We start from the raw sequence: 25,961 nt of genomic DNA on the forward strand, positions 1-25,961 counted from the left end.
TTGCATGTACATGAACATAATTATCTAGCTTCTAGCTGCACTTTTGTTTCTCACTTCGAAAATTTGATTGGGGAATTGCCTCTGTTGTTTGATCTAGACGTACACAGTCTTCAGTAGCGGCGTACAAAACATCCAAAGAAGCACATACACTGCATATTAAGCCTAAAAGTCATGTCAACTGACCTCTCATCATGCGCCTCGAAAATGAGAACTTTCTCGTCATCATGGATCAATTTTACCGCTGAGACAACGCATCTTAGCTACAGTTACGAATTTCCGCAGAAATGGCTAAGCTTCTATTGGGATACACAGCACATATCAAGCCTCATGAAGTGTGCATTTCTGATCTATTAATTTCAGCTTACACTAAGTTAATAGCAATTTGATTATGCAGAACAACATGATTAATATTTTATCGGGATACATACATAAAGCCCTATGAATAATGCATCGGTAAATATCAACTTCGACTTGCCGTTTCAAGCAAGGGCTAATACATTATACGTGTATTTCAGAGTGTTGAAATTCCCCGCTGTATAATAAACTTGCATTCTCTGCATAGGGTTGCTATCTTGTGGTATATCGATCCCAATGAGAGTTTGGGTGTCATGGAAGATCAGGAGACTGTTAGTCTGCGCAACATTGGAGGTGTTCACCCCTCTGCCGTGCTGCAGAATAAAATCGCCCATTCACTTCTCTTGACTTCGAGTGTGACTGAATCATCATTGTACACATATCTACGTTTGTTTCGATGCCGAGTTTTCCTACAAAGTGTAATCATCGATAGAGTAACATAGTTTGCGGCGTGCATATATTATCCCAATGCTACAATGCTTGTATGTCGTTACAGCAGATATACGACACAGTGGGGGAACATACCCAAGTCTATCTACAAAAGCTGGTTTCTATTGTTAATGCATTGCTCTTATAAACAGCCATCTTCTTCAATCATCTTGGCAAAATACAAAGAACAAAATAGACATTTTTCTTCCTTGCTCTTCATCGCCATTATGAGCCATGTCACTTTGAAACCAGATGGTCTCTTAGACGACCAAAACCGGTACTGGTACCAAAGATTTCCGATTGATCACCTCGAAGATTACAAGAGGATGATTCCAGGACTCTCATTCGACTTTACGAGCTATCTGAGCGCGAATAGTGGTTGGAAATATTTCCCTCGAAGCTTTAATAATTATAATCCCCCACAATCAGCCAACGCCATATTCGCAAATCTCAAGAAGGTATTATCAGTCTACTCAGTACTATCTTCTACTTGAAGCTAATTAACACATTTTAGCTAGCAACTATTAAAGGGGATATTGATGTGCTTCTCACCGTCCAAATCAGAGTTGTTTCACTGACTGACCATCTGAGCAAAAAAGCGCGTTTACGATTTGAATAGACAACTAAAAGGGATCTTTCGTACCTACGCTACTGAGGCACGTGGAAAATATGGTATACCACTTATCATTACTGAGATCTGTCAAGCCTGAGCTATGCTGACTGACATCTCTTCTTGCCTTGCTCAGCCAATGTTTTAGATATTATAGACAGAATCGGTACGGAAATTGCGGATGATGCGCCCCTGAACGTCTCAGATCTTGAAACCCTTCGTGGAATTGTCCAAGCACGTAGTGATCTTAGTGCGAGCATGAAAACCATCGTTTCTACTATGGTCGACTTGCTTCACAAAATCAAGGCAGATTTAGAAACAACCATAGGTAATATCAACACGAACCTGTTGGCATTGAACAAGGTCCTTGTGTTTACTTCTGCTGAGCAGAATAAGATTAATCAAGGCCCAACACCCGAAAACATCTGGGGATTCGGCGAAAGATTCGCCCTAGTAGATACATACTTCGTCGTAAGTAGATTCTCTCTACGTCTGTTTGATCGTGAATTACTAAAGTTTTTCAAGATTATTGTAAATGACGCCGTCACGAGAGCTCAAGCTGCAATCACCTCGGACATATCCCCTGCAATCACTATGATGGAAAGGGAACTTAGTAAGTCGTCCCAATATACTTTCGAGCAATGGCCCAGAATTGCAGTGCTTACAAGTAATTAGGCAGCTGGGATGCTATTAGCCATGATTTGACTACTGTTCTACAGGCTGTCGATGATGAAAAAAACGACGAAGTTGCCGAGTTAAAGTTGGTGGACAATGATGACATCCTTGAAACATGGCAAAAGCTTGGTGATATAGGTATGTCTAGCGTCGGCACCATCATGCATTGGTCAACTGGTTCCCCGTACTAACATTGTACTATGAATAGTCGTTCAAGACTCCGAGCTTGATTATTAGTACATGGTGAACTTAGGAGAAAATCGGGCTTAAATCTTCAGTTTCTCATTGGGCCTTCGTCAGATACAAGTGCTTCATCTACTACTTGTTAAACAGGACAGTTATGCATTTTCAATTGAAGCAGATATAAATTATCAATCGGGTTGTGTAAGTTGAATTGAATCTCTCGAATGCTTAATCCTTCTAGAACTTGAGTTTATTCGATATTATGTAAGAATTCTAGAATCTACTTACTGTTACGTGACGGTTGTTACCCACTAGTGGCTCACGTGCACTAGCCCTGTATATAAAGACCTTCTTACTTAGAATCTTCTTAGTTCTTTAGTTTTAGATTCTAAGTAATTGAATTGACTCCGTTTACGACTTTTCCGTCACACTTACCGCATACTGTGACATTTTGTGATAAAATCTCTACAGAAACTACAATTTTTTGTATAAAATTAAAACTATTTAAAATTGTAAAATTTTAAAATTTCAATTATATAATAGTTTTTTTATACAAAATAAACATAAAATTTTAAAATTTTAAAATTTTTGTTTCTAATTGTGACTAAAAGGGTGTTTATAGACCAGCAATTGTATTTAACTGTTACGTCCAAAACGATTAGTATGTCACATGACCATAAAACATGTGATGGAACGGTGAGGAACGAACGTTCCTAGGAACAACCAGGAACGCTCGTTCCCAGGAACGACGATTCCTAGTTAACCATAGGCACGAAGGACTATATAATCAAGATGGATTTCTTTTGTATAGAGCTTCGTGCTCAAGATCAATCATTTAGTATACTCTACTATTAGTTACGAATTGCATATCATTATTGTCATTACTTCAAGTCCCTGCTTGACGCCTAGTTATAAACCTACTTCGAGAGCCTAGAGCACTTCCACGTGATCTAGACGGCAAACCTCGTAACATTAACTTAGAATCTACAGGTGAAGAGCACCTGTAGATGGGGATAGCTACTCTATATATACAAAAATGAATGGCCTAGCCGCAATGGCTAGGCAAAAAGAAGTCATATTTAGCTCTCCAATGATCTTACTTTACCGATAACCATTGATACCTAGTACTTGTCCGGATCTGATCCTCAGGCCACCTAAATCGTATACTAATCTCGAGTAATCGTATCATGTGTGGACATGGTTAATGTACCTGAGGTTTCTTATATAATAAGGGTGGGAGGAAAGCAGGGGTTTCCGTCACATTAATAATAAGAGTTGAGTGATAAGAGTTGAGTGATAATAATTAAATGATGATAATAATAATAATAATTGGATATTCTTTTATTAAAATACTTATAAGATTGATATACTTAAAGAGAAGAGATAATATTGTTCATTCTTATTTATATATTTATTTTATCTATTTTATTACACCACCTACAATCGAAAATTAAAGAGCAAAACTACGAATCGAAATCAATATTATCTATATCAATTGCTTCCAACTCATTTATATACGTCCACCGATGATTCCAGCCCTCCCATTATCCCTCCAAACAAGTCATTCTGTTAAATTCCATCGTACCACATCATGAATAAAAGTCAAAAATGCAGATATTCCCATCCTACCCGTTCCCACCATCCCAGGATATAAGCCATCATCACCGTTCCTATTGCCAGAGTTCCAAACCATAATTACTGCTGTCAGTTCAGTAATTTCCCTATTACGTTATCGTGTTTATGTCTTCGTGCATTCGTCTTCGTATCGGTATTCGTGTCCCGTTGCGCAATCGTAAAACGTAAGCCATAAATTGAACCGTTTACTTACTCGTTATCTGCAGTAGCCTCTCTCTCCTTATCCATCATGCCGGTTCTCATTTCTCTTCCGCGGTCACCTCTGCCTCTGTATCCTCTCCCTTGATATCCTCGGGTTTGATAGCCTCGGTCACCTCTTCCACCATACCAACTACCTCGTCCTTGATCTTGAGGACTAGGTCTTCTACCCATCCATCTATCTCCCCCATGAGGTCGATAAGGGGGTCTACCTCTACCGCCACCTCTTCCACCTCCACCTCCAACTCCTCCACCCCTACCTCTATTGACCTTGAAATCAATTCTCTTCAATGGGTTTTTAACCATATCCGTATCCGCAATACCCAATTCTTCTTTTTTCTCTTCATCATTAATAGTCCAAGCCTGGAAAATTTGACCTAACTCATCTACACCTCGTAATTCATCAACCCAAGCGAGAACATATTCAGCCTTCGGATCGTAGTCGAAAGCTTGTTTGACAGGGTTGAAGATACGATCGTTACCTCGAGGGTCGTTGCCCACTCCTGCGACATATTGCCAGTTACCCCAATTTGAACTGACATCGTAATCGACCAGCATACACTCATACCACTCTGCACCGATTCTCCAATCAATGTAAAGGTGTTTAGAGAGGAAGGAAGCGACATTTTGACGTGCGCGGTTGCTCGTATATCCCGTATGATAGATTTCTCTCTGAGAAGCATCAATGAACCCCATTCCAGTTGTACCGTTTAGGAATCTTTCAACAATTTCTTGAATCTGTTCTTTTGAGAAACCATCTTTTGGCGAATCTAGCCTGCTCCATTTTGAATGTGCATTTCCCTCAGCTTTGAATCCACCCAAACGGAAAAGCTGGGGTCCAAATTTACGAGTGCAGAGACGCATATAGTCTCTCCAAAGAAGCTCAAATCGTACAGCATATGTGCCTTCGTTTTCACCGTTTCCGTATCCTTCTAGGTCTTTGTACCTGTCATCAGAAGTGGATCCATTTTCGAAGACAGACATTGAGGCATGGATTTGACGCGAAGTGATTGAACCAAGAGCGAGGTATGCTGAAAGTTTTGTGGAGAAATCGGTACCCATAAGACCATTGCGACTGGATTTATAACCAGTGATTGAGCCAGAAGTGATCAAGTGTTCGAGTCGTTCTTGCGCATGAGATTCGCCACCTGTAAAAGGATGTACCGAGAGGGTATTCTCAGGGCACTTGGGTGGATTTTTAACTAAAGGTTGCGAATTGATTGGCTTGAGAAGCGCTGCCTCAATTTCCTCATACTTTGTTGGAATCACGAATGGAGAATGCTGAGGTGGAACGTCGGTAGGGAAAGGTGGCAACGAATTCATTTCTGGCTTTGGTAAATCTGGACGTGGCGCATTACGAAGGGGCTCAACACTTTTGCGATAGGTCGTGTAGATGTCGGAGAGGTCTTTTGGATCCTCAAATGGAAGATCTCGACTGTATTGAAGTCAGTACAAGCCATGGGATCGAAATGCATGTAAGAACGTACTCATCGACAAAATATTTCTCATCTTGCCACAATTTGAAGTCAACGCCAGCCTTATCGCAAATTTTCTTCGTTGAGCGCTCTTCTCGCTTTTCCTCGACTCCTTCTTCAGAAGTCATCCACACTGCAGAAACCTTGCTGCCGGCTCCTTCTTCAAATCTCTCGATTAATCCTTTCACTATTTCGTCAACCATCCCCACCCGGATGGACAATCCACTTCCAATCTTCTCAAAACCATCCTTCAAATCCCAAACACTTTGCGCCAAAAACTTCGCTCTATGAGGACCACATCTCCAGAATGCGCCGAGTTGACTTCTAGCCTCTGGGTAGGGACTCTTGCCTCCATCCTCAGGAATAAATCCCGAGACCTCGATTTGTTGTGCGGCAAAAACATAGAGTGGGAGAAGATGGGTAAAACCATGATCCTTGTTATGAATGAGAGAATGGAGGATTGGGTTATCGGCCACTCGTAGGTCCCGACGCATGAGATAAATCAAGATCTTAGAATCTGACATCTTTGCAATTGTGGCAATTGGTTGATGCCTTTGTTTGAGAGAGATGGAGATGGAGGCGGGGATCAAATTGGCCACCAATTTTGTACGAGAACCGAAGCGAATCATGGAAAGATTCGGGGAGAGTATCCGGTAGTATGAGATTAGAGAGATCACCCCACAAGACTGACTCGAGAACAAATCAAGCGTCGGAAATATGTCTTGCAGCAGATTTAGGGCAGAAGTGGGTTTTTTTGATGGATTTAAATATCGACGGATGAAAGTATAAAAGATAGTAGAAGACTAGTAGTATTACTCAAGCGTAAAAGCGTATAGTACCAGTAGTTGTAGGCAATAGTAGTGTAATGAAGTGAATTGAAAGTTGGATGGGGGGGGAAGAAATATGGGAAAACTAGTATGGAGAAGAAGCATCAACCGAGTCGGACTATGAGTTTTGATTGGACGTTAAGGAAGTTGAGAGAGATGAAAGATCAATCAACGAGTGAATGATTTGGAATGAATGGAAAAATGAAGTAATGGATGAGTGTTAGCTTCAAATCCACACAATAAAAGGTATAGATGGGTGTCAGTAAGGGAATGGGAAGAAAAGGAAAAAAAGAAAAATAGTGTAAGAGGTGAGGGGAAAAAAGGTTGAGTGTTTCTTCGAGTTAACTGGAGTACCTAATACCAGTTATTCATTTGATCAATTGATCTTGACCCGATCCGATTGATTTTTGACTCTTTTGATGGTAAGATGGACAGACCAATTGCAAATGAGAAGCTGATGTGGTGTTTGGTATCAATTTTATATTGAAGCTGATGTTGTGTTGTGTCGACCCATATATCTCTGTATGCTGCTGAACCATCGATAATGTACGCAGCGTTGGTAGTGACTGACTATCGTGATGGATGGATCTGGCGGATGGTGGATGATGGGTGATGGTGGATGATGGATCTGAAGATGGCCGTACCTTAGGATGAAAGCATCTTCGTCTGTCCAATCATCCCTTCTCTCATGATGGAGAGGAGAGTCATAGTAAAGAAGCATAGTATATAGTACATGGTCCTTATTCATGACTTTCTTTACCAGTTCCTCTTACCTTTCTCACCTTTTCTCACCCTTTGACCCTTTCTTACCTTTCTGCCACATCAATCGTGAGAATCCCTGAGAAATCTTCAAAGTTGCGCTTCTTCCTCTATCCGACGATCGATTGAGGTTTGGTGCGTTTACTGGTAAAAAGACGATGCTCGAAACTATGGTCGTAGTGCGAGTATCGCCCCACTTTATTCATCGTTTCCAGGAGCGAGGGTTACTTGATTGGGTTAAGCTCGATCTTAGTTTTTTTTGGGCGCAAGTAGTGTAGTCCCGTCTAGACCAACCGCAATACTTGAATGCTGTTTTATTAATCCTCTTCCAAGGTTCCTTCATCCGTTCATCTTTATTTTATTATGCTGCGTTTCCTCGGCCAGATATTTTTATACATCAACCTCCAGTCCTTCTACATTAATTACACTAACCTTCACTCTCTTTCACCCATCAATCTACCTGCTTACCTACTTAACAGACACCAAGTACGCACTGCATATCAAGATATCTTCTACATGCGATATCCGTTCCATGAATTATAACTGTACAGCATCCGTCTCATCACATTCAAATCTATCTTATCTACTTGTACATACTATATATATTTGTTGCCACTTTTATACTTCCCTAAAATTTCGATCGAAAGGTACCAAACCTTCCCACCAGATCTTAATTCAAGACATAGAGAAGGCCACGATATCTCTGTACGACAGACAGATAGACCCCTACTTTACATAACGGGAAACCGTTCCAACCAGACTATCAGTTTTCTTACACCTGCATATGCTCACGCTTCTATGCATCGATGGTGGTTACTCTGTACAACCTTCATACAATCGTGAGCATGCTATTTGGACTTTTACCATCTATTTTCAGAGAAATGCAGACGCATCATACAATCTCGTTTATCTCTTCCGAAATCTTTCAGATGTTATACCTCATTGCCATTCGGAGATATGTGCTCACTCAGGTGATCACTCAACATATGCAAGATGTGGAGTACCGCATATTCATGCAACACCGTTCCAGATCGTGTCATCGGCATCTTGCATTAGTTCCATGTTGAAGCTTTCTTAGCCTATGAATTTGTCAATGATCTACTGTGTGGTGTACTAATCCCTGACAAGCTGAAGATAAATAGTCTGTGTTGCCTCATTTTTTCATTTTACTTCAGGTCGTCAAGCTTTATTCCTGTTGTTGAACATTATCATCAGCATCAACATCAACATTTTCAGGTTCTCATGAAACAGGTATCTCTTTCAGCTATCAAATTATCAGGCACTGACATTCCTGGCGTCGGAACTACCATTCTCTTGGCCCCATTGAAGGTGACATGAAATGTAGTCATCTCTCCGCAAGGGACTATCTTTCCAGTTTCATCCAGAATTACAACGTCCGACATTTTGTTCACAAGGAAGCTTAAATGCAGTGCAGTTTATCTCATGTCTCATGGTGAAAAAGGTATGGCGGTCTCTTTATTCGAGTTTGGGGTATGAAGCCTCTTGGGATCCTCCACATGGACAAGCCAACTGCGTGTCAAATGGATCTATGCAATCACTCATTTTCTTGGTGCCATATCGTACGAAACCTTCGAGATGAAAATCAAAATCCCTACTCATTGTCATTCAGCTGCCAGGACAATTAAATGCACCATCTGTTATGCTTGGCCTAGACTTTTCTTGATCCTTCAATATGACTTGCAATTGTTGTAAGATATTTCTGTTATTAGAGGTATTTTCTTTTTATTCCATTTCTTTATTTGTCTTGTAATTGAAGAGTATTATATTCGTTATTATAAAGGAAAAATTTGACTTTATAAATACATGTAAAATAAACTGGATTTTCTTACCAAGCCTGAAACAATCAAATCACTCACCTAATACATACTCGTGCTGCCAGAAAGTATATGATTCCTTCCTAAATAAAAAAAACCTGAATTTATAAGGAAAAACTTTAATTTAATCAATAAAATCCATTACTCTTTTTATATTCCATTTTATTTTTAAGGATTCTTAGAAAATGTTAGAAAAACATAAATAGTGTTACGCCGGGTAACAAGAAGACGCTCACGTGTTACCAATATCATGTGACTGACTCAGTGAGGATCAGCAAGCTCAGTACTGAGCCATACTGATCCTACTGATCAGCTAGAACACGAAGGTCTATATAATCAAGATGGATTTCCTTTGTATAGAGCTTCGTGCTCAAGATCAATCATTTAGTATACTCTACTATTAGTTACGAATTGCATATCATTATTGTCATTACTTAAGTCCCTGCTTGACGCCTAGTTATAAACCACCTCGAGAGCCTGGAGCACTTCCACGTGATCTAGACGGCAAACCTCGTAACATATTGGTCTAGTAGGTTAATCACACTTCTAAGTTCTACGGAAGTGCGAAGCTCTCTTACAGAGAACTTCTCAATCTAGTCCTAATAGGACTAGTGCCCTGTGCACGTGCTACGCAGGAACCATTCACTTTAACATTATTTGTTATTATTTCTTATGTATAACCTAGCACGGCTTTACCTAAAGCCCCTAGCCCCAGACTGATAGTATATGGCTAACTGACTGAAATTCTGTTTAATGGGCTCTTGATGTGTGAGCTTGAAAGATGTGTGTGGCCAGGTAACATAATATTATGATTCATGATTCGTTATATATATAATTAATAAGTGAAACTTGAGTAGTCGATCATCTAATAGTAAGTAGAGTACTAATACTAGCTAATGTCCAGTCGATCATGTAGTAAGTAGACTACAAATGATACCCGTCTAGCCAGAAAGTATACGACTCCTTCCTAAACAGGATCATTTTTGATTGAAAGAGGTATAGGCCTTTTATATATATACTCAATACCTATAACAAGATTATAAATTAAATTGTATAAATATAAATATATATATAACCGAATATTTTAATCCTATTTTTCTACTATTTTCTGAAAATCCCTAAAAATAGAGTAGATTCAAAGAAAAGTAATAAATTTCATTAACCAAATTAAAGTTTTCCCCTGCAAATTCAGACTCGTTTAGGAAGGAGTCATATACTTTCTGGCCGTACGAGTAATCCCATATCCACTTTCATTTGTTCGAGTATTTCCCTTCTTTTTTATCTATTTCTTTCCCCCTATCCTATCTTATTTTAGTTTTATTATTCTTCATTTGATCATCGACGCTGTTAGGCCTAATATGGCAAGTATTGGGTTTCTTGAGACCAGAAAGAGCATCAGATTGAACTGATTGATTCTCTAGCTAAGCAGTTAAGCTGCGAGTATATATTCAAAAAATGAAGGAATAAGGTTAGGTCTTCAGCCTTCGGAATTAAAGTGCTTTGAAATCAAAATATTGAAAGCAAACCAACAGTATACCAAAAAGAAAAGAATGAATTAAAAGTTGAGTTCTGTTTGCTCCTTATATGCATCATGCAATATATATGCATATGCTGCCAAGATCCCAGGAGGTCAACATCAGGAGACTTTACGGAAGTGCAAAAAAGGCGATTGATGAGATCGCGAAGGAAAAAACTGAAACGCAGAAATTGGAGGCGGTCGAGAAACTGGTATATGAGAGTTTTTGTAAGTTTTTGTTGCGTCATGGTGAGATTGAAATGGAATGGTGTTAATGAATAGTAGGAAATGATGGGAAGTTTGGTCAGGGATCTGAAACTGCTGCGAGAGATGCGTCAAAATTTACCCCGGAAACTGTGTCGAATTTCACCCGAGACATTGTGTCTGCGACGACGAATGCCGCTGCGAATAAGCCTACCCAAGCTTCCCTTGAACCATCTGACAATCTGAAGAAGATTACCAAGGGTCCTGGTCTTCAAGCATCGTTTCGCATGGTTCAATATATTCGAACTGCTATGGACATCCTACTTCCACCAGAGGACGGAGAAGCTAAGTACACTTGTACCTTCGATTCTGGGAAACGAGATATCTCATCCGAAATCCCCACTATCATTGGGCAATGAAAACATTGCTAAGACAGGCAAACTATTGGAAGTCGAGCTTAGATATGTCACCGGAACCGAGAAACATATATTCGTTGTGACGCCGCAGGACCCTGAACGTTTCAAAGAGAATCTAACAAAAGGTCGCGAGATACTTCAGGATGCACATGACTTTCTTGTATACTGGCATTGGTTCGTGATAACATATGTTCCATTGGATATGGCGACCATAGTAAATTCTTGGTTGGAGCGAGGTCATATCACTCTCTGGGGCTATTACAGGGCAGCTGTTGACGGGAAGGTCCCCAAATTCGACATGGCTACCTTTGACAATTGTGAAAATATCAAGAAGAAAGATCTAAACTCTCAAAACTAAATTGTGGTATCCAGATAAAGCTTGTTACATCGTGGATGTTTGATCGGATAGATATCTGTCTTCATTATCCATTGAAGTGAAGTTAAGTGAAATATCTTAAAATATGGACAACTTTTTTCATCTTTTCTCCCGCCTGCAGGGAGAAACATCACTACTTAACATCTCATCATTTAGAAAGACAATCTACCTCTCTCATCTATTTTAGAGTCATTAAAATTATATAATTATCATCATACATACATACATACATACATACATACATACATACATACATACATACATACATACATACATACATACATACATACATACATACATACATACATACATACACATAACAATACATCTAAAATCTTGTCGCTTATTCAAACTCAGGTAGGTAATAATTTGAAATATTCCCAAACACTAACTCTTCACAACCAATCCTTTCAAATCGCAACAACTAATAAACTCAACATTCCAAAAAAAAAAACAGACGCGAAATGAGATATTTTCCTTAAAATCAAAAGAGCTCATTGATGAAATTTTCTCAAACATAATTACTAGGTAGGTATGTACTAACCACGATTTTGAAGAGACATCTCAAATATAAATATCAATGCCAAAAGTATCGAAAATATCGCAACTACCGAAATTTTCTTTGTTTTAAATTTCATGCTGGTATCTAATTATGCTGAGGTCACTGATTCAAGCATCGAGATGCAATTTGTTAGTGGACTTTCTTTGATGTGTGGTCAATTCGTAAAAAGTACACATTCACGAGGTTTTCTCTGTTGTGTATTCGTATTTTGGAATCTTAACTTTTGTTTCATTTCTTAAATTTTGTTCTATTCATAATTTCCCATCATATTCTGCCAGGAAATGCTCATGATGGTATTGATCCATTTTGAACTCCATATTCCTGCTTATGCTCATGCTCATGCACACATAACCTCAAAAAAACCAACCAGAAAACTCCGATCCAAATATCCATCCACAAGAAGACACCCTCCTTTTAACCACCCATACCCTAATACTCAACCACTTCATCATGTTCCGCCGCCGCACCTCCAAATCCAACCTCATCTTTCTTACCCCCGCTACTTCCCAAAATCTTCCTCGCGTTTCTATCCTCCGCCTCGAAGTATCGAGCCGGTCTCTTCCTACTAATCGCATCTGCATCCTTAAATACAAATACACTTCCATTTTCTCTGAAAAGTCTATCAATATCTTCTAATGTCCTATCGCTCGTCTCGGGATAGAAGAAATAAACAATCGGTACAAATGATGCATTGAAAATCGTCCAGATGATGTAGAATTTCCATCTCAAAGACTCGATTCCAATAGGTGTGATTTCTACCACCATGAAATTGAAGATCCAATTGGTGGCTGTACCGAGTGCAGCTCCTTTGGTACGCATAGAGAGAGAGTTGATTTCGGTGGGGTAAAGCCATGGGACTCCTTGCCAGCCGAAACCGAAGAAGAGGTAGTATACGAAGAAAAATGCGACGGAGGCGGAAGCGACTTCTTTTTGATGGGCATACCCTTCTAGTTCGTTGAAGCGAAGTAAAACGGTGATTAAGAGGTAACAGACTGCTTGACCGGCCGCTGCATACATCATGAGATTTCTTCTTCCCCAACGCTCAACATTCGGAATAGCGAGGAGTGAGGCTGCAAGATAAGATACACTGTTGCAAGCAGCGAGGAGTCTTGCGAGGGTGTTTGAGAGGCCAACCGAGGAGATTAAAACGGTAGGGAGATAGTAGGATGTTACGTTAATACCACTAAGTTGTTGCATGGCTTGGGTTCCACATCCTAGGACAAGACGACGTATAGTTGAAGTTCCGGCCTCGCCAGTTCGGCCACGAAGGAGATCAAACCAGGAAACTCCATGTGCTTCTTCGTATTCAACGGCGTAAATAATGTCATTTACGTCATTGGTTACGCGGTCATCTTGTAGATCGACATCCTCGAGGTCAGCAATGATTTGACGACCTTCGTCAATTTTTCCATGTGCGATTAACCAACGTGGGGATTCTGGGAGCCATGGAACAGTAACGAAGAGGATTATAATGAAGATCAGTTGGAAAGCGAGTGGGAATCTCCAAGTCACGGGACCGGAAAGGAAAGAAAATCCATACGTGACCCAATTACTGAGGGAGAATCCAGCAATATTGAGAATCATTTCGATAACGACGAGTTTACCTCTCAGACTCGCTTTGGAGGTTTCGGATTGCCAGACGGGTGCTGTGGATGTGTTCATACCATTACCGATACCAGCTACGATTCGACCTACAATCATTGTTGGGACATCGTATGCGGCGATTTGAAGAATGGCTCCAATGGTCATGATTGTTGTTCCCCAGAGAATGGTTTTCTTACGACCGAGTCTTTCACCAAAAGCGACGGCGGCAATGGCGCCTACGAAACAACCAATATCGTACAGAGCGGTGATTGTTCCAACTAGAGCGGTCTTGCCATTGAGATTAAGTGTATTCAGGAAATCTTCAGTTACGATAACACCACCTAGACTCGGTTAGGAAAGTTCAAAATGAAGGGGGTGGATATATAGCCATACCAAAAACACCTTGATCATAACCGAACAAAGTCATATCTGTTGCACAAGCAACAGTGACCCAGAATGTGAGCCATCCTCCCCTCATACCAAAATAAGGTGCCATATTTTTATTACGTCTGTGCGAAGAGTATATTCATATGCAGTGATGAAGAGATTCAAACCCAATATAAAAAGAAAATCATCCAATGATGAAAAAAGATATGAAAAATATTCCATACCAACAAGGGGAATAATCAACTCTTTATAAAACCACCAACGACACCCATGTGGAGAGAATAGCAATGACTCGTGGGGTATGAAACATGGAATCGAAAACTAATCAGGATCCAAGCCAGGTAACCCAAGATCATCCCCCTTCCCAACAACGTGACCAAGATTGTACCTAAAAAAATATCTTGCTACGTCTCTCCGGATTTACTATTCGGGCAGCGATTATCACGTCACTGCCGATACGTGAACCTTATAAAAGCGGGCATCACATCAGTACCACGGTGCCACCGTTGCAACGCGAGGCTGCTGGCGATGGACATTTCAGCCACCTGCAAAATATGGGGGGTATTCCTTGAGCGGTACATCCTCGGGCCTTGCCTGATAATTGGGCCGTTCGGTCGTTTTGTGGAACTGCGCTGATGTTTCAGCGTGGGAATCGTCAAGCTCACTTGGCTTATTCAAGCATTCGGATTGGAAAACCTTGTGCAAGCGAGACGGAAAAGCATGAATTGGGGGAAAATTCAGATGGAGGCATCCTTGCTTACAATGAAAAATTATGTCATTGTCTGATTGAAAGTATATGCAGCGGGGTGAAAATGGAGAACTCCAGAGTTTGCTATGTTGGGGGTCTTGGGGTGCATGTCCTTCCTGATTGACCGCTTCATTTTTTTCGGCGTAATTTCTTAGGGGTCATAATGCGAGCGCATATAGGGTATATGACGAATGGAGAGCAGAAGCATGAAGTGTGAAGTAGATTGTAGTGTAGGATTTCAGGGGTAAAAACAATTTTTGGACTTTTTTGGTGGGTCCCGGTTAGACATAATTGCCGATGAGAGAAGGAACGGAAGAAGACGCGTCGAATGCTGGTGTTGTCCTGTTGTCAGGGCACGTATTTAGAAATGCCTACATCATGGAAAGGAAGAATGAGGGAACAATGGAACAACAGCGGCCAACTGGCAAATTGCAACCGTTACATTGTACGTACAATAGCCTTGATGTTTGATTGGTAACGAATGATCCGCGCGGTTATTGATAAGGAGCGATCAAGTATTAGCGATTATTTCAGCGAACGGGGAACAGTCGCCCGGTTTGGGGAATTGAGGTACTTACCACCGATGCCTGACCATTTCGTGGAATCTTCTCGACCCCTATGTTGGTTGGAGATACTACTCTCCACATTTTGATCTTGGTCGTCGCATGATGTTAATGGGGCTCAAATGTCCATACGGAGTAGACCGCAGTAGATGATTTTTAAGCGGGTTCAGCACACATAACTTTCTTGGATGGATGGTTTTGAGAGAAAGGGGAGAGCAGTTTGTGACCTAGATACTGTCAATTATGCAAGCAAATGAAAAGAAAGGAAAGCAGATTAGATTTCTCCTTAGTTGTGTCGTGATTAGTCAGCATTTTATCTGTTTTCTTCTCGAGACATTTGAAGTTCGACCGCGTATTTTACCCTTTTCGTAGTTCGATTCTTGGTGCGGAATTGGACATTGAGAATAGTGAATGTTAGTCTTTTCAAAGATATCACTTCTTATATCCAAGCCATGGCTTAATTTTCAATGGCAATTTATTTAAGGTTAGCAACATGTGCATGTTTAGACAATTCGAGAGATGCACGAAGGGTCTAAGTCAAAAATCGGACGATCAAAGATAAATGTTTAAATACGAGTACAGTACTCAAACCTGAGTGTCTTATCTTTTCCTCTGAAACAGCTCTAAAATCTTCTGATTACCGACTGCAGCCGCGATATCCAACGCCGTCCTCCCCTTCTCATCTTCATCCAAAACTTCGCATCCATACTCCTTAACCAACACCTCAAATAATTGCGCAACGGGATTTCTTTCCTCATTTACTTTTCTCCATGCTGATATGTAGGCTTTTTTCTTGGCAACAATATGTAGCGCTCCTTCTCCTTCATTATTCTTGACCTTGAAATCTGCACCATGTTCTTTAAACCATGGGAGGTTAGACTGATATCTGCTGCATTGAAGATATTCTAGTAAGGGTGTCATGCCCATATCATTCCGTGCATTCATATCGCAGCCTAAAGCAATAAATCGGTCCATAAATGGGAGAAGACCCGGCGGCTCAGAGGGAAGTTTGCGTGATATGTAATGCAATGCCGTATCGGATTGTGGATCAGGTTCTAGAAGATCGGTACCCCCTTCGTTTAAGAAAGTATCAACAATTTTAGTGATGGGAAAATGTGGAGTAAATCTAGGGGCAGCGAAAGCATGATGTAGGGGAGAATAACCCGCATTATCCTTTTGGGTAATGAGAGAGCGGACACCCGGGATGGAGAGGAGCAGCGATGAGACTTCAGTGGTCCATCTGTAGATTAAGTAGAATATTATGTGGCGCCCTTCATTATCCACTGCCAGAAAGTCGAGTGAGGAGCCATGTGTTTTTGAATTGATAAGGTGTATACATGGGTTCACGTATCTTGATTGGGGTTGATGGCGGCCAGGTCGTACAGTATGTTCCTCCAGTTCCGTTGCGGTGGGATTTGAAATGGCGGATAGGAGTACAGTCCGGCCAGACTGATCCCTACTGTTCATATCGATTCCTGACCTTTCGAAGAAAGGTTGGAGGGTTGCCGAAGTGGCATTTGCGAACAAGTGGTGCAAGATAGTTTGCTCCTGGTCAATAGGTAAATCGACTCTAGCACCATGATCCAGTAAGAGTTCTATCATCTCTACCGCTGTGGAAACAGAATATTTCTTATACCTGTTTTGTAGCGCTGCCGTCACAATGGGATATTCCCTGGCTACATTACCCTTTTCATGTTGAGCTCGAAAACTAGAATCTGTCGAATGATCCGGAACATTGGGATCAGCTCCATTTTCAAGGCAAAGTTGGAGAATTTTTACATCTCCGCTTTCAATAGCTGATGCAAGTAAACCTTTCATTCCCGCATTGATATCTGCGCCGTATTTTAGAAGGAGTTGGACGGTATCTCTGTCAGAACCGGCCTTGTTGAGAGCTGTGAGACCTTCTGGATTAATTTTATTAGGGTTTGCTCCTAATTTCAGTAGAGCCTCACAGCATTGAGGTCGGAAAAATTTCCTCCCAATTTTTGAGCTGTGTTCACTGTATGTACTGGCAATTTCTAAAGGAGTCCGACCATTTTCGTCCAAAATATCTACTTCGGCACCTGAGATCACATCAGCATTCCAGTATATCAAGACCACGATATCCATCATCCAAAAATGCCAGATAAATGCAAGCAAAAAAACATACCATGTTCACCCAAGTATGTAACAGCCTCTATCTGCCACCAAAAGTTCCCCTCCGCCAATATATGAAGAGCTGTAGTTCCTTGAATTTTATCAGTCATGGTACCATTCTCTACCTCCCTAAGCATCTGATGAGCATTCAAATCCACTTGACCTTCTTCAACTAAGAGTTTGACCATATCCATATTCCAGATCGACCGCTGACAGGCCATTTGTAGCAGTGGTCGAATGCCCCTCCATGCATAAAATTTACAATCAGAGCTCTCTGTAATCGAACTGGTAAATTTGGGATCATCGAATAGTTTTGCCTTGAAATTTATTAGTGTTTGAAATGTGACATTTTAATCCAATTTCGACTTGAATGCGTTGAGGTAATAAGTGAAGAATAAAATGGGCAAATAGGCTATGTAGAACCTTAGAACTCCAGATTTTTCTACTCTAATTGAAGAGATAATCGAAAGTCGATGAACATTACACGGAAAGGAAACAGTGTTAGTGACTGACGTGGAGTAGGAAGTGGGAAATGATAAGCAATGAAAAGAATATACATACACTGGAAAGTATCTTTTTCATAAATTCGGTCAACCCATAGTATGCGAGTCTAGCAATTGGAGGCCCTGAGTAAACGTCATTTTTCATAATCCCCTTTGTAAAATCGACTCCTCTCGCGACCATGTGATCCATTGTAATTTCATCTAATTCTGGGATATGCGACGTTAGATTAATATCTGTGTCTATGCATTCATCCAGTGCTTTCGCAACATTGACCATTGGCGCCATTGTTTGGATTTCGGCAAGTTTCTTGCTTTTAGCAGATTCCTTTCCCCTTATGGCATGTATCAGTTCTGCACATTTTGCATTGACTGCTGAAGACAATGCATTTCCTGTACTGGCTCCAGCGTTTAGCAACATCTGTGCAATGATTCCAATACGGCATGTAATATGCTGTGATGTCTCATCCCTGGAAGGCTGCATGTTATACAAAGAAAGGCTTGAGTGAACTCTAAAAGTATCGCGTATATTGAGCTCTGTAGAACTTCTTTTTCGTAACAATTCCCAGATTCCATTTTCCTCGGGAAATCTAGCACATGCGACTAATGGAGTAGCCTCATTGTTGCTTTTATTCTCTATATCGCTACCAGCTGCGATTAAGATACTAACAGATTAGGGTCTGCCAGATATGCAGGCATAATGAAGAGGTGTCATTCCCTTGGAATCTCGAGCATTAAGGTCAATTGTAGAACCTACATTTTGAGCCTGGCTGAGTAACATTGATATAATACCACATTGACGTCCGCGAGCAGCGCAATGAAGAGGAGTGCGCCCATTGAAAGCTTTAACGTCTAATTCTGCGCCGGCCTTTACCAAAGCAAAAGCCGATGATTCAGAGGTAGCACAGGCATAGTGAAAGGGCGTGTAATTTTCCGTGTCTTTCACATTAACATCAAATTCGGGGCAGAGCCGAAGAATGATAGAGATGAAAGTCTCTCTGTTGGCTATACTCCTCGATGGTTGAATGTAGCTTTGAACTGGTTCCATGATGTGCAAAGCGGTTTGCTGCCGATAATTTCTTGCATTGACCGAAACGCCATTCTGATATAAGTACTCAATCAGAGCGGTATTTGTAGACCTTCCATCGAAAAATTCTGCGACTTCGTGTAACAGACTATTGCCATTCGTACTGTCTGTCCAAGTGAGATCTGCACCATATTTAACGAGTAATTCGAGAATGTCAATAGAGTTCCGTTTGTGACAAGCTAAATGCAGTGCTGTTTTTCCTTGTGGCCATGCTCGAGCAGAGATAGAAGCCTTTCTCGGATGCTTTAAAAGTGTTTCTATCTTTTTCATTTCCGTACTCGAACACATATTTCTATTAACAGCTCTAAGTAAGACTGTCATGCCTTCCAGATCACGTATCTCTAAATCTATCCCGGCGTCGATTATGGAGTTGATCACACCAGTATCGATACCGATATTTATGTTGTGTAAACAGGTCTCGCCAAGCTTGTTTTGGATATTGAGATTAGGCTGAAAACTCAAAAGGGTAGTAATCAGTTCATTTACCCTTATTGAATGAGATCTACAAGCACGATGTAGTGGAGAATCTCCTTCTGTATCTTGAGCGTTAATATCAGCGCCATGGCTGACAAGCAATTGGATATGCTCGGCTGTGTTACCCACTACACTAAGCGAAATATCAGCTTCAAATGAAACAATGCAGAGGCTCTCTGAAGAATATCTTCGTTCATTGGCTTTCGAGTTACAAAAGCAATGATAGAATGACAAACCGAGTGAAAATGATGGAAAAGAAGCTCGCGTTGTCAAGATTAGGCATGGCAAATTAAAGAGTAATCGAAGACCAAAGCACATTGCGCCAAGAGCAAAGGGGAAGAAGGAACTTTGACGTACCAATGTAAAGGCGTGAACCCATTTGAAATTTGAGCTTGGTTAGGATTTGCTCCGAAGGCTAAAAGTTGTTTCGCAACGTTAGTCGATGGCAAAGCTGCGCAAGCTCGGTGAAGTAACGTTTCACCGTTGGAGCTCATAGCGCACTGTGATGGGTATAGTCAGTAATTACTTCAAATGATATAGCGCAAATGATCAAAGCTCGAGACGTGTCCGGAGTTAGAGAGTATACATTGAAATAGAACAGTAAAATGGAAAAAGCGGGCAGGAGTACAAGAACAAATGGTCCTTACTGGATTAGCACCAGCCGAGAGCAAAAGTTTCATGAAGTTTTGACAAAATTTGTCAACGTCAGTCATTGGTGTAAGTCTGGCAGTCACCACTGTAAGTAGCAGAGGGGTGTAGCCATTATCATCTCTGGCCTCAAGATCAGCGCCCGCCAATAAGAGCATATCCAAGATTTCCTTCGCAGCAGCTTGCTCTTCTTCTGCCACCGCAGCAATAGCAAGATTATGGAGCGGGGTTCTGCCTTCCAATTTGAATGGGTTAACAAGAAGTTTGGTACGAGGAGCTGGAACATCGTTCTTAGATGTGCCTGGCAGACTTGCAATCGCTCCCTTTTCAAGTAATACCTTTACTGACTTTGGTTCGAGGGAGCTTGTCGCTACCATAAGTGCAGTTTGTCCTCCTATCTTGTTTATGTCGCCCTTCCCTAAGAGTGCTTTTGCATTTGGAGAAACATCCGTCCTTTCCAGAAGAGTAGACACTAGAGCATGATGTCCATGATAAGCTGATTGCAAGAGAGAGCGTTCAAGATCCTTCGTCCCGCAGTATGGTATCATCTCTATTACTGTTTCTAAATGTCCAGAATTACTGGCGAACATCAATGGATGATTAAAAGGATTTGATCGTGATATTTTACAACATCTGCCCACAGTATCTACGTCCTTCGTTTTAGGTGTGAGAGGGGAGACGCCTGCGAGAGGTCAGTAAAAGAGAATAAACGAGACACCAAGCACAGGTTAGTCGATAGTCCGAGCTAGCAGACCATCTATTGAAGCTTCGAATGTTTACAAGCCCTGAATATCGGAATATGAATTGGTGTTCATAATCGAGTTGCTTATTCGAAAATGATTCAAAAATCAAAGCTCTCCATTGAATCACATCGATGAACTGCAACCATGGGAATTAACGTACCAGCGCTAAGAAGGAGCTTAACCACTCCTGCATGGTTGTGAGAGGCTGCAACATGAAGGGGCTTCAACCCATAATATCCATCAATATTTGGCTGCGCACCAGCATCTAATAGTTTTTGGGCAACTCCGAAGTGACCGCCTTTAGCAGCCCAAAACAAAGGTGTATTCTCTGTACCGTCTAGGATGTCGAGATCTGCACCTTTTTCTACTAATCTTTGTGTCCAGCAGACTAGCCCAAAACCAGAAGCTATGTGAAGTTGGGATACATTTTCTAATGCTATACATGGATCAAAATTTCGCTGGAAATCATTCATACTGAAAGCTTTTCTCGACTTGCCGACCAATATGCACCAAGATTTGAATGCCTGATTTTCATGATTACAAAATTCTTCCAGTCTTTCGTAGAAACTTGGATCTTCATAGTCATATCTCTTGGCATGATAAGTCCATTTCGTTGCAGCATACTCCGCAAGTGGATACTGGATGAATAATTGACGAAAGTTAAACTCTTGTTGTTTGGAAAATCCCGCTACACGTCTTGGGGCTTTACTTCCACCACAAACTATACCATCTAACATGGAGTCTGCAGAAAATGCAACTCCTTGAAGCTGGCTGATACAAATAAGAGCGATCTCTCGGTGCGCATTTTTAGGATCGATGACAGGAAATTGAGGGAAGTCTAACGTGGTAGATGTAGTGCGACCAACGTCTAAAAGAAATTCTGTGAAAGAATGGTGCAAAATTTGAACAACTCCATCTTCCATGATTTCTAAAAGTGGACCACAAGCAGACCTGACAATATCTTTGCTGTCTTTGCCACTTCTTAAGACTTGGGGATTGTCTTCAATAGCTTTGCCAATTTCGATAAGGCGCATGGGTCGTGCCGATTGAGTAATCAGTCGTAGAATAATCACTTGAATATCCTGATGGATATTTGTTAGTAATGCATGATTCAAAAGTAGCCTATTATACATCTCCTCAAGGCCCACAGGCAATTTGGCAATCATTTCTGGTATTGAAGCCTCCTTGTAGTTTTTTTCTTTGATTGAATGTCCAATTTGATCAAGCATGAGGCGCGCGTACAAGAAAAGGCCTTGTGAGCGCTCGCAAACAGTCTTCTCGATGAAATAGCTCTCATCAATTCCACCCATTTCGAACTCCATCACGCGCTGTCGAACAAATACCGATATATCTCGTTTCACAAGTTCCTCCTCTAGGCTGACGTGGATAACTTGAGGGCTTTTTAAGGCTCGCTGAAGATATTCTTTTGGTCGACTAGTCAATAGCACTTTGACTTGCGCAGGCCTAAATGATCCCAAGACATTAAGTCGAGAAAGAAAATCCTCATCCATATCCATCTCATCCAACGCATCGGCAATACAATACACTCTTTCGAGCGACTTCAGGCCAGCTAACAAGTGTTTCCACAACTCTTCTGTGGATACACTTTCCTGACTCTGCTTGTTTTTCACATAGCCAAATAGATTCAATTGCAGTATTTCGCTGAAGGGCAAAAGTTGATACATCCAATCTTGCAGAAGACCGCGAGAAGTGCGGTTCGTTTCAATAATCTGTCTGAAAAAGAAGAAAAGAACGGGTACAGACTCATGCATCGAGAGGGATTGTACCATCGAGGCTGCAAGGACACTCTTCCCCGCACCCGGGACTGCCTTGATCCAGATAGACCCGTGATCAGCGGATGAATGCCACTGCTTAAATTGCGAGGTCTTTCTAATCCATTCGCCTGTTTCAGGGGACTTGGATGAGGCATGGCGATTGAACTCGCTGGACGAAGCTAGATAGTCAGTAGGATTCAACCACGCCCTTATCGCCGCGAGGTCTGGCTTCTCATCTGCAAGCATTTGCTTAACAATGTCGCCAGATTCAACCATCTCGAACTCATCAGAGCTCATCTCCGAGTCCATGGTGTGTACTTGTATCAGTTGAAGGTATTCGGCGATTATTATAAATGAAGATGGAATTTTGCATGAGAAATGAAAACAAGTAGTAGTGCTTATTTTCTCCAGGCAGCAACACGTGAATTGCGACACAGAAATATGCGAGATGACATGGCACCTACATGAGGGTTACATTCGTAAACGATCTTCAAGAATGAAATGATTTCCTGACATATATCGTCACTTATAAATCTTTTATCCGCTATTTTTTCCTGATTAAGACCTGACAATTTTCATGTTAGCAAAATGAGTCGCGCATATTAGTATATCCACGCCATAAATTCGAGTAGATAGTACGTACTCTCCAGGTTTGTTGAGCAACATGTTTTCTGAGATGAGATGTTATCTTAAGAAGAACTGGAATGTTGTTCATTTAGTTGTGAGTAATCTTCTTCTTCCGGGCCATTTTTCCACTGGATCTACGTGGAGCACCGGGTTGGATTACCAGGTATAAATTCTGAGACATCCATTTCGCTTACACATATCAAAGTTCAGGAGTTCAAAAAATCCAATCTAGGTCATTGCGATAGACGAATCTCATCAGAAAAATTGAGAGCCAATGTGAACACCCGCACTGGATTTCGAAGGTCTTCACCATGATCCATATTTTCATAGATAAGCTGAGGGAAAGAGTGACCCAGTTCATTTCTCTGTGCCCAAAGCTCCTTCCTTCTGTTTTAGGCTATAGAGCCACTAGTTTTAGGAAATTAGAAACTATCAAAAGATCTATCTCTGCACGATGTTGAGCATCAAGACTACATCAATTTAGGTAGAATCAACGGCATTGAAGAGCTTTATTCATCAGTAGAAATGAGGCTTCATGGATGAACCGCATAGTCAATTACTATTTTCCCTTTCAATTGACAGTCACTACTTTTCTTTATTTTCCGGATGATTTTTAAGACCATGCCAGTAACTCTCCGCGCAATCCCTCAAAATTATCTCGGGAGATCGATCTAAACGACTTTAGACGACTATGAATTGCTTGACAGAATGAAGGCAACTGCGGTTTAGAACTTGAATGTAGGTCAATGTGCAACTATTCGCACGCTGAATTGGGTAAATGCGGAGAGGGTTGTTGAATTGCATGATGAGCATTAACCAGAATCTGGATCAAGAGAACAAGAAACAACTAAACTCTACGATCTCGTTCCCAAGCTGGCTGAAAACTACCTCTCCGAGTGTATGGCGATCATAAAAAAGATGTGTCTTGTGGGCTTTTAGCAACGGAACGATTTTTAACAAGTCTTCTCTCTAGGCAGATGGGACACCATTCATAGCAGACTCGATTCTAAATATCCTCAACACAGCTCCGACGAATAAAGTTTATCCAGTCGATGAAAGAATAGCGCAACTATTACAAAGCGATCCTTTCGATGGCAGTGTTTCTCTGTCAAGCACCCTAACTTATCTACACATGCATGGAGAAATACAAAGACAATGGAATGTACCGTCGCATTCTCTATTCACAAGCAAACACCGTCGCTGCAGGTTGAAGATTTTGCATTACGACAAGCCCGCGAAGCAAAGCACACGCTCTCGCACGTCGAACTTTCTATATCCATTCTCCCTAATTATACAATACAAGTTCTTAGAGTAATTCAAGAAGATAGAATGTGCGATAATAGAAGGGTGGCAAATTTAGAGTCATACTGATGAGATGGACAACATGGGTAGAGAATAATTGAAATGATAGTAGACACAAATTAACATAGTACAGTACGAAAGCTCAAGTTTCAGGCATGGCGGAAAGAGCAAAAACATGTCAATAGTTAGTATTTCGGGGCACTGCCAACGAAATTTACAGGCTGGTTCCTATGTGGGTTTATTGCACATGTCGATATTCTACAGCAGGCACAAATCCTTTATGATGGACGAGGCTGAATCTCTAAATTTCTAAGGATAATGACAGAAATAGATATGGAGAAAAGCAACAGTATAATCATGAGGCTCTGTGGGCAGCAGCTTACAATCAAGAGTTCCTAGATCGGGCACTTTTCAGGGTAATCATACAATAAGATTTGCGGTGCATGTTGATCTGTCCTGCTTCTCCTCTCATAGACAGTATAGATCGAGATTCGTTATATCTCAAGATTGCGAAAACTCCGACTACAAATATTACTCCGATACCACCCGACGATCCTAGCAGGAAGCAAAGTTTTTGCTTGAAAACATGCGACTAATGTTTTCCAAGTGTTATTACAGAATTGCGTAAGTATCTTACCGTGAAATATCTATGACAAGCTTCGTTTTCCTTCCAGTCAACTAAGATCCATTAAAGTTCAACAAAACTTAAAGACTCATTCGGAGTGTCAAAGAACCTTGACTTTGCGTTATCAAGGTTGCGTTCTCATTCGGCTAAGTCGTACAATGAGGATCCCTTAAAGTATCTTTACCTATTTCATTGCTGTGGTCTCTAAGTATCGCCTCTAAAGTAAAAGTCACTCAAACTTCTTGAGTATCACAGCAGATGCAAAGTCCATGACAAAAGATCGGCAATATAATTTGGCTAATAAAAGCAATGAACGTATTGCAGCTGCAAACTGTCTTAGCTTTTGGTGTTCCCAAGTAGACCGGGTCAAACCTTTTTGATGGTACATGCAAGCTGTTCGTGGAAGTAAATGTAAAGCGTTTTCTGTCAGAATATACTGTATTAGTCATACGTCGACCGCTTCGACAAGTCGACAGTGATCAGTAGCCAAGTGACGTGCCGCCTACGCTTACGGAGTTGTTGCTACTTGCCGACCTCTTGAGCTCACACCATAATCAGACATGAAAACATTCGTCACTGAAATAGGCAAATGGAGACGTGGGAGGTGACTGGGATCGACTGGACACCCAGGTGTCGATGGAGAAATCACTTGAAGATTCCCAGAGAGATCTGCGTAAGATTTGATTTCAATTGATAATGGAACAAACA

The 25,961-nt window shown here is 41.1% G+C and overlaps 8 protein-coding genes across 8 annotated transcripts; 4 read left to right on the top strand and 4 right to left on the bottom strand.

Moving 5' to 3' along the window:
• Positions 1-284: 284 nt before the first annotated feature.
• On the top strand, positions 285-2,305 carry SS1G_05162 (predicted protein; the record flags this gene model as incomplete). Its single annotated transcript, XM_001593684.1, has 7 exons — positions 285-332; positions 516-741; positions 1,302-1,348; positions 1,383-1,455; positions 1,530-2,006; positions 2,069-2,206; positions 2,277-2,305. The coding sequence occupies 7 exons, from the start codon at positions 285-287 to the stop codon at positions 2,303-2,305; spliced, it is 1,038 nt and encodes a 345-aa protein (XP_001593734.1).
• Positions 2,306-4,075: 1,770 nt separating this feature from the next.
• SS1G_05163 (hypothetical protein) lies at positions 4,076-6,083 on the bottom strand (the record flags this gene model as incomplete). The annotated part of the gene is made up of 2 exons (XM_001593685.1): positions 4,076-5,519; positions 5,572-6,083. The coding sequence occupies 2 exons, from the start codon at positions 6,081-6,083 to the stop codon at positions 4,076-4,078; spliced, it is 1,956 nt and encodes a 651-aa protein (XP_001593735.1).
• Positions 6,084-8,181: 2,098 nt separating this feature from the next.
• On the bottom strand, positions 8,182-8,548 carry SS1G_05164 (predicted protein; the record flags this gene model as incomplete). The annotated part of the gene is made up of 2 exons (XM_001593686.1): positions 8,182-8,224; positions 8,433-8,548. The coding sequence occupies 2 exons, from the start codon at positions 8,546-8,548 to the stop codon at positions 8,182-8,184; spliced, it is 159 nt and encodes a 52-aa protein (XP_001593736.1).
• A 2,034-nt stretch (positions 8,549-10,582) lies between these two features.
• Positions 10,583-11,474, top strand: SS1G_05165 (predicted protein; the record flags this gene model as incomplete). Its single annotated transcript, XM_001593687.1, has 3 exons — positions 10,583-10,724; positions 10,779-10,990; positions 11,259-11,474. 3 exons carry the CDS (start codon positions 10,583-10,585, stop codon positions 11,472-11,474), a joined length of 570 nt encoding a protein of 189 aa, XP_001593737.1.
• A 1,009-nt stretch (positions 11,475-12,483) lies between these two features.
• On the bottom strand, positions 12,484-14,134 carry SS1G_05166 (hypothetical protein; the record flags this gene model as incomplete). Its single annotated transcript, XM_001593688.1, has 2 exons — positions 12,484-13,979; positions 14,032-14,134. The coding sequence occupies 2 exons, from the start codon at positions 14,132-14,134 to the stop codon at positions 12,484-12,486; spliced, it is 1,599 nt and encodes a 532-aa protein (XP_001593738.1).
• A 1,006-nt stretch (positions 14,135-15,140) lies between these two features.
• On the top strand, positions 15,141-15,251 carry SS1G_05167 (predicted protein; the record flags this gene model as incomplete). Its single annotated transcript, XM_001593689.1, has 1 exon — positions 15,141-15,251. One exon carries the CDS (start codon positions 15,141-15,143, stop codon positions 15,249-15,251), a length of 111 nt encoding a protein of 36 aa, XP_001593739.1.
• A 685-nt stretch (positions 15,252-15,936) lies between these two features.
• SS1G_05168 (hypothetical protein) lies at positions 15,937-23,008 on the bottom strand (the record flags this gene model as incomplete). The annotated part of the gene is made up of 8 exons (XM_001593690.1): positions 15,937-17,399; positions 17,486-17,789; positions 18,034-18,300; positions 18,730-19,509; positions 19,546-19,666; positions 19,891-20,033; positions 20,181-20,863; positions 21,085-23,008. 8 exons carry the CDS (start codon positions 23,006-23,008, stop codon positions 15,937-15,939), a joined length of 5,685 nt encoding a protein of 1,894 aa, XP_001593740.1.
• A 1,473-nt stretch (positions 23,009-24,481) lies between these two features.
• SS1G_05169 (predicted protein) lies at positions 24,482-25,937 on the top strand (the record flags this gene model as incomplete). The annotated part of the gene is made up of 7 exons (XM_001593691.1): positions 24,482-24,637; positions 24,762-24,812; positions 24,943-25,044; positions 25,236-25,252; positions 25,323-25,427; positions 25,477-25,609; positions 25,839-25,937. 7 exons carry the CDS (start codon positions 24,482-24,484, stop codon positions 25,935-25,937), a joined length of 663 nt encoding a protein of 220 aa, XP_001593741.1.
• Between the last annotated feature and the right edge of the window lie 24 nt (positions 25,938-25,961).

This window comes from Sclerotinia sclerotiorum, genomic scaffold (assembly GCF_000146945.2).
Source record: "Sclerotinia sclerotiorum 1980 UF-70 scaffold_6 genomic scaffold, whole genome shotgun sequence".
Taxonomy (NCBI): Eukaryota; Fungi; Ascomycota; class Leotiomycetes; order Helotiales; family Sclerotiniaceae; genus Sclerotinia; species Sclerotinia sclerotiorum.